Source organism: Liolophura sinensis, chromosome 8, assembly GCF_032854445.1.
Source record: "Liolophura sinensis isolate JHLJ2023 chromosome 8, CUHK_Ljap_v2, whole genome shotgun sequence".
Lineage (NCBI taxonomy): Eukaryota > Metazoa > Mollusca > Polyplacophora > Chitonida > Chitonidae > Liolophura > Liolophura sinensis.
In genome coordinates, this window is record NC_088302.1 from 5084085 (window position 1) to 5097224 (window position 13140).

Consider the following 13140-nt stretch of genomic DNA (forward strand, 5'->3'; position numbering starts at 1 on the left):
ACCTTTACATTTTCCCAAGTGCTACTCACTCCCAACATTTAACCTACTACAATGTTCTGTTTCAACCGTAACACTTCGTACCATCATTACGTTTCATTCGAAATAACGCTGAGATTAATATTCGCGAATCTATCTCATTACACAACGCTTCCGAATATAAAAAACCTTTTTTCTGTGGCATCATCAGGTCTTATTTCCACCTCTTAACAACACAGATTTCACCAGCTCCAACCAACCAACAAAAGGAAAAAGAAAATAATGTGTTTTCGCGTAGTCGTTATCTACATCACTTGTGGTGTCAAGTCCCTTCTCTTCTGCCACGAATCACCAGCAGTCCATGAGCTGCACAGAACATACACTTCACAATAATCTAACACAACACACACATATGTATTACTCAAGGTCATATTAAAAAGCCTTTATTAGAATGCCACCAAAGACTTTTCCATTTAATGGTGGTGGTCTCTTCAGATCAGTGTCTTGTATGTTTTGGATTCTGTCAATCACAGTGGAAAAGCATGATTATTATCTATTGTAAGTATTATACACTAAAACAAAGGTGAAGAACCATGCACTAATTCAGCTGAAGTTTATACAGGGTCAGTTCTGAGACAAACTTAAGATGCCTTATTGTTCTCGAGTGGACTAAAGACAGTTCACAAAGAACACTGACACAGCCACTGAGAAATTGAAATAAACCAGAATTCCATAATAGTTCTAACTTCATTCACAATGACAGCAGAATTATAAGCCAATTTGTTGTGAGCAAATAATCAACAAATGTTTGAAATGCAAAATAACCAATCTACTGTTAGAAAACAATTTTTACTTAGGCTGGATTTCATTACAGAAACTGTACTAATTTGGTCACAATATTACCATTAGTCACAGGAAATTAGATGTAGTTTTGGCTACCGTCTAACTTTTACTTTTACTTTGAGCCCAACCATTAATTCAGTTCATAAATTAGGTTAAAATGATGTTACAGTAATAATGTGACTTTAGTTAATGCAAAGTGTAATAAATTCAACATGCATTATCTAACATGCATACTTGTCCCAGGCAAACTAGTAGAGTCATTTTGGTGCAATACAAGCAACTGTGATAATTCAACAAGATATTATGATTAAAACAGAGAAGCTGAACTATGGTGACAGCCGAAGTATATAAACCCTTTCCACTTCTCATTCTGCAACTTAGATTGAGAAATATAGTGGATTGTGATACAAAAGTTTAATATGAAGTAATAACTATAATGGATAATAATGTGATATTTTTGACTTTCTATCCTTGCAGGACATCATAATCTGACTTAATTAGGCCAGGATAAATAAAGTTTATCAATCTGCTGAAACTATTCCTAGGCCACATGGCGGGAAAACTCAGATTTTCACTGTGAATAGCAGATTCTTCAAACTTTACATTTCCCAATTATGCCGGTTTAAGGCTTACAACTGCCAAAAGTGTCACAAATTGACCACTACAGACTTTCCCTCAGCTTTCAAAATTGCATTTCGAAAACCTCATGAAATTACACACTGTGTAAATTCAATGAATGATGAAGAGTCTATTGTCACTCAGATTCATTGCAATGAGGTGCTGAAGAGTGGTATGAGTGGGCACTTTCAGATCACAGCTATAGCAGAATCCATTATTACCCAGGCCATCCAGCTTCTCACGTAGGACTGGTGTCTTGCTGAAGCAACTGAGCAACACTCAACAATCCATTAGCAATCCTCGGGCCCGGTAGTTTCAAGCCCCTTAACTGACTAAGCAGAGCAGGACTTGCTTGTATGACTCAGTCAGGCGACAGAATATCACAGTCGTAACATAACATCATCCAATGATATCACGAAGACAGGGCATTCAGCAGTGATCCTAACCCAACGGTGAGACACAGATATCCGAGAGAACGAAAACGCTTTAGCACAGCTTCCTGGTTTGGGAAAAGTCCAACTACAGAGTCCTGTAACACCAAAATGAAAAACTTATAGTAAATGCTGAAGTTACAGTAAACTTGTGCAATGATACATGGAACTGTATCAAACAAAAATTTCAATCTCAACCATATTTACTGAAGATTATTTTATTCATTATTTTTTAATAAAGGATACTTTGAAGGATAGTATTATGGGAATGTGCATTTTCTGTACAAGAGCTAACAGCATATTAGGAGACAAAATTTCACCTACCCATCCACCCTGTTTCTCGATCCAAGTCCCCAGCTTCTCACCCACATATTTTCCTACACACCGAAGTATCCTCTCATCCGGTAATCCCTGTCTGTTGCCATTGATGTCTGTAGATTTCTTCAAACAGTATTTCACCCCAAAGGCATAAGCTGCTCCAATTCTTCCCCAGTTTACTATGCCATCAGAAAACATGGAGTCAAAAATCCTTGTTATCACTTGTTCGTGAGACTTCCCTTTCTGATTTGTATCTTTAAGGACATCTGTGATTGCTGATATAGACTTCGAATTACCCCGCAGAAATTCCTCCACAAGATATGCCATGGTTTCACAAACTTGGTCTGGTGGGGGCTCCTTTTCTCCGAGAACTTGACGTTTGTGGATGTAGTCTGCTATGACGATTGCCTGCTGATCTACAGGTACGTCCATGTATTTCTTGCCAAATTGCACTGTTTTACTAGACTGGCTCCCTGGCATCCCCATGTAGGCGGCCAGTAAATTATTTGTTAACGGCATTTTGCTACCTGACAACAGTAATAATATTTATATATATACATGTATATATAATAAGGAAAGGAAAGGAAAGGAAAGGATACACACACGCAATCTAAAGATAAACGAAAATTTCCACAGATCTGAAATATGATTCAAAAGTTAAATGTGAAAAAAAAAAAGGGATGTCAATTTTCATTCATTCATTGATCCACTGAGATATAGCCCTAAGCTAAGCTGGGCGTTCCTATCGAATGCCCTGTGTAAACAGAATGTTGGGTGGGATAAAATTTTCGCGGCCCGAAAATAAAAATAAAAGTAAAAAATGGGATAGAGTAAGCGAGCCGGTTCTTTTTTTTTTTCAGTGAAATTGTGGTGTGAAAGTCTATATGACCGAAGCCGGGCGTTACGTATACGAAGCTTAGGTCTGGGCTACTGAGACAGTAATGGCGGACGCGGGCAGGCGGATAGGCTGTATTTTGACAGAGTGGTGAGCATGAATAAATAACCATTTAGCGCACAGCCTGGTAAACAACACAAAGGAAATGTACCAAATAGTATTCTTTCGTAGGAAGCCGACAGAAATAGCTAAATGTGAGACTACACTCAACTTATACATATCTGATCAATAAACGCAAAGAAAAAGCACCGAAAGCACTTTTTCAAAATGGCGACAAGTTGGATCAGGCAAACGTGCTGTTAAGAGATGAACGTCGTTTCCATTTTTGTTTCGCCATTATCTTTTCAATTAAACGCACATTGTTAAATTATACCCATCACTCTACTCCATGTTAACTTACCTCTTAGTTTTGAACACAATCGGCCGAAAAAGATCTGGTAAACAGCAAGCAGGATAACGCGCTGACTTCTGACAACGTCCTTCCTGTGTTCTGAATTTTCCAGACATTACGCTGTAGGTCAACATGCCGGTGCGCAAGCGCGTCACGTGAAAACCAACCAATGAAATGAAAGTAGGTGAGTTAAAAATAGCACATAACTGTTTAGGAGCCCTGTACTGGAGTAACCTTCAAGACCAAGAAAACTGAAAAAAAGGGATTTTAGATTTATCTTCGAGCACATATATTTTTACAGAATTTTCATAGACATTTTCTAAGCAACTCTTCACAGACAAGAAAAGCAGGAATGCAGTATTTTCAAAATATAATTTAAGCTGCAATCCATTACAAGAAAGTAAAGAAAATGAAGAAATTAAAAGTCAGAGCAAATAAAATCCGCGAATAACTTCTAAATATGACCTTAAATAACAGTTTGTTTGGAAGTTCAAAATCGCTATTTCTCGATCTAATCATGTGTTGGCTTATCTGAATTTTCACTCCAAAGAGTTTAGGAGATTACCGGAACATGTAGGCATACCGATTAACCGTATCTTAAATGTGAAACGCAGATCCATAACCTAGCTACACCCTACTTCAGGCGACAAGCGTATGTAGGCGAATCGGTGTCATATGCTACAGCCAGTGCGACGTCTCAGTGAAGTGAAAATATGCCTTATATATAGCTTTGTGCCTATTTCTCGATATTACGACATCCTGCATTCTTCCACCGCATTCCAGTATCGCGTTCTCTTTGTTATATCAGATGGACCGCGAGTTCAATTCGGAGTGCGGTTAAACCTGTAGACTTTAAAGAAAAAGTAAGGCCTTGATCTACGCTGTTTTTACAGCTCATCACAATCGAAGTACAGTATCCTTGCATAGTTACCATCTCGAAGTAGAATATAGGCCTACATAGGCCTATTTTACTGTGAGACGTGTACGCGTAGGGCCTACACATAGGGTACATCGCATGACTGATGTTCGTTTTCAGAGACAGAGTGAGTGAGTGAGTGCTTGGGGTTTAACGTCGTGCTCAACAATTTTTCAGTCATATGACGATTAGGGTGTATGTAATCTACCTCCTTGTCGCAGGACGGATTTCCACCGCTCTTTTATCTAATGCTGCTTGACTGAGGCGACTTACCGATGGCAAGTAAGTTGCCCCGCCCGAGCCATTATAGGCTACTGATGCGGGTCAACCAGTCGTTGCACTATCCCCTTCATGCTGAACACCAAGCGAGGAAGTTACAACTTCCTTTTTTAAAGTCTTAGGTGTGACTCGACCAAGGATTGATCCTGGATCTACCGCTCCCGAAGCGGACGCTCTGCCATTCAGAGACAGAATCCACAGCCGAGGACATGTACGGTCATTTGTAAGCCCATTTGAACGTTTGAAAACTAGGGAACGTACTCAATACGTACTCGAAAGATAGTAAATCATGTCGGTGGAACTTGTGGGTTTTATGTGGAGAATTCCATGCATATTCACAGCATTCAGAAACAGTTCAATAAATACATCAGTTAAGTACCATCTAGTGTCCTATTTAAAGAATCCCCATGAGAAAAAATGGTACTCTCCGGCACACCTTTACATGGTGTTTTAAGTCTTTGTGTGTGTTTATACAGCTATATACATGTATACTATACTGTTTATATGTTGATATAGGCCTGAAGACCTACCGGCAGGTTTTCATACTGGTTGACCTTCACATCTTTTTTTTTAAACACTGTCGAAGGGTTTATCACGAGACCTATCCTAGCGCAATGATATACAAGGTCATGTAGTTTATAGTCAGACTAAAGGAAGTTTAGTATATCCCAGAGGTTTTCCATCAATTGCGTAATAAAGGATCTACGTAGAAGATGAGGAGTGTCATTGCGATGTTGCGAGTAATAAGTTTTGAAAACAATATTTTATATCACAAAGTAATCGACATCGACCAAGAAGCCTAACCAATATAATGTTATGATGTTATAATTTACTTATAATGGATACTTATCAATAATTATGATGACTATGATGAAAACCATTTTGTTCCAGTTATGTTTTGAATTTGTTTCAGATGGGTATATGTACATTTATATGTACATCTACACGCTATTTGGATAGGGGTTTTATACACCAGAATTACACACTACGTAACTTTGTGTTTTTTTGCGTGTTGATCGGGGTGGTTGTCTCAACGTGACTTGATTCCAGCTTTATTTCGGTGACATTCAGGTCGTTGACTCTTTGAATAAAGTTGTGCTGGAATAATTATGTAGTATAATGTTACCTGTGTTGAACGCCGTGACGAAGATATCAGACATTACACCCCACCCAGTGTGTAGTCTATACTGACATTGGACCCACCCTTTCATGGACTATCAAAGATCATCGAAATTTAGATATTAAAAGCATGACCCATCCCGGGTTCGAATCTGGGTCGCCCGCTAGCGAGCGCTAACCTTTTGGCTGCTGCACTGTAGTCCACACTTAGTCATGCGCACTTAGCCTCTCCCTCCCCATCTCCACCCTTCCTTTGATGAGTCGATCCGCACATCACTGCCAAGTGACGAAATAGCGGACGGAATAGATGTAATAATGCATGGATTGTTCAAATACATATGCGTTAGTGTAAGCATACAGGAATGCTTATATCTGTAAGTTCTGTCTTATATTGTATTCATCGTGTTGTTAGGCCTATACAGACGAATAGGCCGCGACTCGTTATGGGCTAGAAAGAACACCAAACAGGCTATATGTGATTAATCAAAGTTCTATATAGGCTATTTGACCAGATAATTATTAATAGTCATAATGATGTCACATGGTACAGAATAATACGGCGTATCTATTTATGTATAGGTGGGTGCCATGCAGGGCTAGTCTCAGCTGAGGGTATAGTTATACACGTACTGCTGAAACCACATGTCCATGACCTACGTGTTTGTTGTATAGGCTACTTGGAGCGACCATAGACCTACATGTACATACGCCCTAATGGGCTGCTTAGCTATATAGGCTTTGTATATACTGGTATATGTAATTCATACACCTTAACATTTCTCTTGTATCGGTCACATGGTATCATATAGCCTACACCGAACGGACTCCAGTCTGTCTCTATATGGCAATCCGCTGCATATTGTTACATGCTCATGAGTCTGTTGCATACTAGAATGACTGAGGACTACATGAGCCCCAATTGCATGTGGGAAACCATACTGGAATAGCTCAGGCCTATATATGCACATATTGCATGTGGGAAACCATACTGGAATGGCTGACGTCTGTATGCCCGTATTCCAGCTGGGAAACCATATTGGGATAGCTGAGGCCTATATGTGCACATATTGTATGTGTGAAACCGTACTGGAATGGCTGAGGCCTATATGCCCGCATTTCATGTGGGAAACCATACAGGAATGGCTGAGGCCTATATGCCCGTATTTCATGTAGGAAACCATACTGGAATGGCTGAGGCCTATATGCCCGCATTTCATGTGGGAAACCATACTGATCGGCTGAGGCCTATATGCCCGTATTTCATGTGGGAAACCATACTGGAATGACTGAGGCCTATATGTATTTAATACCAGAAAAATTAACCATAAAACCTACCTGAACTATAAAGGTTTAATTATTTATTTGATTTATAGATTTTAGGTCCAAAGATAACAGCCATCTAAGATATTTATTAAACAAACAAATGAAAAAATGACATCGTACATGTCGTGAGACCGTGTTCATGTAACGTCACTTGTCTATACAGACATTTGCATGCATGGCCACCATGCGTATATGATGAAAACAGTTCATCGGTTGCATATGCAGTGATACAGACACATGGTTTACATGAGGTTGCATGATGGCACATATAGGCATGCGTATCTCCACATCAGTACAGTAACTTGCACCATATCATGTCTTGCAAAATGTCTTGACCTACTTGTAGACACATTGACACATGGACAAACGTCATTCTAATATATTATGTAACATATCTCATGAGTTAGGATAATATTACATATAATTATAAATCAGCAGTATTTTTATGTCACCGTGTTACCAACTCAGGCTCATTCGTGCTGAATTGTGGTCTTTTCTGTATTGTAGTGATCGATAGTTGCAGCTTCGCCAGTGTCCAAGAAGATATATAAAAATATATTTCAGGTTAATAAGATAGGGCCTACAGCAGACTACGAAATTAAGCAAAACACTGAATTCTCCATTATAAACATACTGGTTTATGCATAGGTATTTTTACTGTACTGTGATTTCCAGGCCTGCAATGTACTCGACCACAAGATCTCACTCCTCTCAAAACTTAGTTATACGTGACCCATGAATGTATAGATTCGAAAGAGAAACTTCCATGTATATTGATATACCAACAGGACGTACGTGACGGCTAAATGCCGACATATATATCTATACATATATCCAGATACATATACGTGTATGTGCATGTAGGCAGACAGACTGACGCGGCTGACCTTGGTAATCGGTATAGATACTGAAAATTGCTTGTTACTAGTACTATTTATACCTCTTCTGTAGAGCCTAACACAAACTTAGACCAGCATTTTCAACGAAATGACCATTAGCAATCCGCCGCATATGTCATCAGGCTGTTACATGTTCACGAGTCGTTTTCTGTGGAAAACATTACTGGTATGACTGAGGCCTATATATTTAATTTAATATGATATATGGTAGCCCCAATCCAGCTACGTGAAATTACACATTTATTTCCCCTACAAACTGAGAAAACACGCGAGGAACCCTAAAAATCGTTATTTGTGTATGCATGTCTGTGTTTGTTTATTTATTTATATATCTATTTGATCGATATATGTTAGGCCAAAAGTGTAATGTGTAAGAGATATAGCAAGTGAATCGAAGTAAAACAACATGAATCTGTCATGAAAAATTCGTCAATTAAGAATCAAATAAATAAATAAATACGTTTAAATAAATAAATAAATAAAAAAATAAGGAAATGACCTCGTCTATCTCCTGTATACTGTCGTTTGTCTGTGTAGACTCGTATATACAAATTTCATTGCTCACATAACGCTTAATATAGAAGTTACACTGTTTCACCAAGGGGACCATGTATGGTAAAAACACCTTTTCGGTTTCGAATGCAGTGGAACATACACATATATTACGCTCCCTTCGCAGCAGTTATTAGCTATATAGATTAATCTGGAAGAATTATGTCGGTAATATATAACTGCTGGTATAGGAGCGTAACACAAACACTGTTAGTTACATGGTTACTCAGTGATAGGAGACGGAAATATATGATGTCAGTAATCCTCATATTTAGTTACTATGGAGGTTACTGACACCATATATTTCCGTATCCTATCACTGAGTAACCATGTAACGAATTTATCCCGCAAGGACCCATCAATTCAGTGCAGAATTCACATATACATCAGTCTTCTGCACTGAACTGATGGTCTTTGCAAGATAAATTTGTTACATGGTGACACAGTGATAGGATACACAAATATATGGTGTCAATAATCAATATATGAGGATTATTGACACCATATATTTCAGTAGCTTTTCACTGAGTAGCCATGTAAATAATAACGTCTGTACTTCACGTGACGGTTGTTGTCCAATGAAAAGCGGAGTATTTTGTCTGACGCCGGAAAAAAATATATATATATACGGTTACATGATGGCATATATGCTTGAGTATCTCCACATCATGAAGGTATAGTATCTTGTATTTATTATTCATACATGAATATTTCCAACATTTTGGTTATTTATTTATTTGAATGATCTTTCACTCCGTATTCAAGTGTCACATTTAATCAGATTGTCACCATTCCTAAAATTTACCCCGATGCATCAAAGCATGTGGCTACTTCCTACCACACAATCAGTCAATGAGTACCACGCTAACTCACACCCCTGCCACATTAAGTTGGAAGATGTCCAAGGAAAAATTCAAAATTTCTTATTCACATTACTGAATACCAAAAAAAAAAAAAAAAACCCTGCAAAAGTATTACGGACAGAGCACACAACGCCTTGATTTTTATTTCAGATATTTTGTTTCATCCCAAAAATAAAGTATTTATATTTATGTAATTCAGTTGAGCGAATTTAGTCAGACCTTTATGCATGGTCAGTTTTATTTGTGCGGTTAGAAGCTATATATAAGCCCACGTGCTGACACACCTCCTGCTTATTTATTTATTTATTTATTTATTTATTTACAGAGTCCACATATATACACTATGTCCATTGACAGACTCCAAAATTACACTCACAAAAGTAAAAGCAAAATACATGTACATCAACAAAGCAGTAAATATTTATACATGATTTCTACAAGTTTCCGCCTTGACTATAGTGTCATAATTAGGAAGGATTAGTTTATGTGCTCTCAAACCATCAGTTCGTGTACATAAAAGGGAAATTTCTGTAATGGGAGATTAATATTGGTACATGACTATTTCATTTTATAAATAAACTACACGGAAATATGTAATCCTTAATGAGTATACACATGACCGATTAAACTGGGAAGAGGAAGGATTAAACTGGTGGGGAAAACGGGAGGGGGTGGGATACATGTGACTCTCTTGCTAGCCAGCCAACTGGATCTAGGCCCTGCTGTGGTATATTCTGTGCTCATCTTCCCGGTGTACACATTGTCACAACAGACACACCAAGGTGGAAATTTCAAAAGGGATTTTAAATAGAGGGATTTTCTGTATTGAAACACACGCTGCCTTCATTTTCGGTTTCAGTGAGTCAGTAACTGTAAGGCGGACCTGGAGAAGGTTTCATTATTATCTGTCACGAATTTTTTTAATTGATCACCCGAGAGCGAAACCATGTATGTAGATATAACTGCATATGGGTTATGTTACACACCTGCGGTTTTCCGTTTATGTGGGGGTGAGCTATGATGTATCCTTACATTCGAAATCAATGTCTATTTTGTCCTTTATATGAAAGATAACTGAAATTAATCGCGTTGGGGAGATATATTCCTAAAAATACGTGATAAATGACAGGTGACAAGGATACCTGTGTAAAACTACCCTCTCAACGTTTCAGCTCACCACATATATTTATTTCATGGCAGCTGTGGCCAATGCACATGTGGTAACAAGAAATGACAAAAAAAAAACTCACAGGATGTGTTAACAGCATCCTATATGTGTCATAAGTCGAATTAATTCAGAATTCTACTAAAAGTGTGAAATACTTGGCTAAATGGAGACATTCTAGTGTCTGATATATTTTAGGACCAGTATCATTCTCTATAGGGTACTAGAACCCCTCTTTAACGAAATTCTCCATTTTACCTCGTGTAGCCCAAAATATTGATAAAACATGCAGTCATATGTCTATATTCGAAAATCTAAAAGGTTGCTGGTTCAAATATACGTTAAAAATTTAACAAACGATTGTTTTAGTTAAAACAAAGAGAATATTGTGAGGGGTGTTTTTTAAAAGTTTAAAAAATATAAAGGACCCTTGCAGCTAGATAGGAAATCGCTCCACTTCGGTGCTGTAGTGAGGTGTAATTCTTTTAGTGCAGAAAAACAAGTTAAACTTACTTGAATATGAAGTACAATAACTGAAGAACATTTTTGTGAAAAATTGGAGTGATGTGATATATGATTTTGTTTTATCAAAAGACAAAACTAGGGTCAAAAGCAGACTTTGCTGTTTTAAGGCGTCTTTCTGTGGGAATTTCGTTCATAATAAAAATATGATTACGTAAACTAAAACCACTTCCGCATATCTGTGTCAACTATAGGGAGTGGTAAGCTATAGCGAGGTATTGTGTTGGTTCACGCAATTATATTTTGATAAATTGAAAGAAAGGAGATATTTTGGAAATTCAGATGAACTTTGCATTCACCATAGTATTCCATGGGTCCTAACGTATTGTCGGCATTGGTTCAAGGATAACATGGCGTTTAACACAAATGAAATAAGCAAAAGAAATGAATCTGAAAATGTCACTTGACTTCGTGGAATCAGCCGCAGTTGTGTAGTTAGCTTGATGCGTTAAGATTTATTTATTTATTTGATTGGTGTTTTACGCCGTACTCAAGAATATTTCACTTATAAGACGGCGGCCAGCATTATGGTGGATGGAAACCGGGCAGAGCCCGGGGGAAACCCACGACCATCCGCAGGTTGCTGTCAGACCTTCCCACTTACGGCCGGAAAGGAAGCCAGCATGAGCTGGACTTGAGCTCACAGCGACCGCATTGGTGAGAGGCTCCTGGGTCATTACGCTGCGCTAGCGCGCTAACCGACTGAGCCACGGAGGCCCCACGATGCGTTAAGAAGAATGTGTACAGCTTGTATAGTAGGTCCCTATATGTATAGATATATACATGTATATAAATATAGCATAAACCGTCAGTAAATGTGACATGTAAAAGTTTTAAAACACATTCAAGCTTTATTCTATATGATATATACAGAGCATGACACGTACATACCCCGATATTTATCGCAAATCCTGTTAATCGAAAATGTAAAGCGTTTCTCATCTGTTAATCCAGAGTAACTGGTTATCAAAAGCAACTTACCAACAAAAGTGAATGGATCAGTCTTTTGTTCTCATTGTTCTATAGGTGATACAAACTCACCTCATTCATGGCCTTAACATGTTAGTCAACATCTAGAGAGAAAGCTTGAGTCGCTATTTCACCATGAAGGTGTACACGATATGGACTAAATGCTTTTGACGTTAATGGTGACACCATATTGATATATAGACGCCACTTATAACCTGATACGTGTCTCAGTCGGTTAGCGTGCTAGCGCAGTGTTATGGCCCAGAAGCCTCTCACCAATGCGGTCGCTGTGAGTTCAAGTCCAGCTCATGCTGGCTTCCTCTCCGGCCGTAAGTGGGAAGGTCTGGCATCAACCTGCGGACGGTCGTGGGTTTCCCCCGGGCTCTGCCAGGTTTCCTCCCACCATAATGCTGGCCGCCGTCGTATAAGTGAAATATTCTTGAGTACGGCGTAAAACACCAATCAAATAAATAAAATATAACCTGATATACATGTGCCTTATTGACGTATAGACGCCATTTATAACCTGGTATACGGACGTCATATTAATATATACCTGCCACACATACAAGCGCCATATTAATATACAAACGCCACTTACAGAGACCATACTGATATATAGATGCCACATATAACCTGGTATATAGGTGCCATATTGTGATATAAATATAGACGCTTCTTATAATCTGGTTTACATACGCCATATTTTTGATATATAGACGTCACTAATAACCTGGTATACAGGTGCCATCTTGATATGTAGATGCCACGTATAAGCTGGTATAAAGATGCCATATAGATACGTAGACGCCCCTTATAACCTGATATACAGACACCATATTGATACATAGACGCCACTTATAATCTGGTATATAGGTGCCATATTCTTATATAAATATAGACGCTTGTTATAACCTGGTAAACAGACGCCATATTGATATATAGACGTCACTTATAGCCTTTTATACAAGTGCCATATTGATATATAGACGCCACTTACAACCCAGTATACAGGCGCCATATTGATACATTGACGCCACTTATAATCTGGTATAGAGATG

At 38.3% G+C, this 13140-nt stretch overlaps 1 protein-coding gene across 1 annotated transcript; it reads right to left on the reverse strand.

The window, feature by feature from the left end:
* Window positions 1–387: 387 nt before the first annotated feature.
* On the reverse strand, window positions 388–3738 carry LOC135472428 (apoptosis regulator R11-like). Its single transcript, XM_064751927.1, has 3 exons — window positions 3482–3738; window positions 2193–2713; window positions 388–1966 (listed from the first exon to the last, which is right to left on the reverse strand). The coding sequence occupies exons 2-3, from the start codon at window positions 2703–2705 to the stop codon at window positions 1850–1852; spliced, it is 630 nt and encodes a 209-aa protein (XP_064607997.1). The 5' UTR covers window positions 2706–2713; window positions 3482–3738; the 3' UTR covers window positions 388–1849.
* Window positions 3739–13140: the final 9402 nt, after the last annotated feature.

Bases quoted from the DNA above. Each gene is read 5' to 3' on its own strand.
- LOC135472428 (XM_064751927.1), bottom strand. From the start codon at position 2,705: ATGCCGTTAACAAATAATTTACTGGCCGCCTACATGGGGATGCCAGGG. The intron at 1,967-2,192 runs GTAGGTGAAATT...TTGGTGTTACAG, and splicing joins TCGAGAAACAGGGTGGATGG to GACTCTGTAGTTGGACTTTT.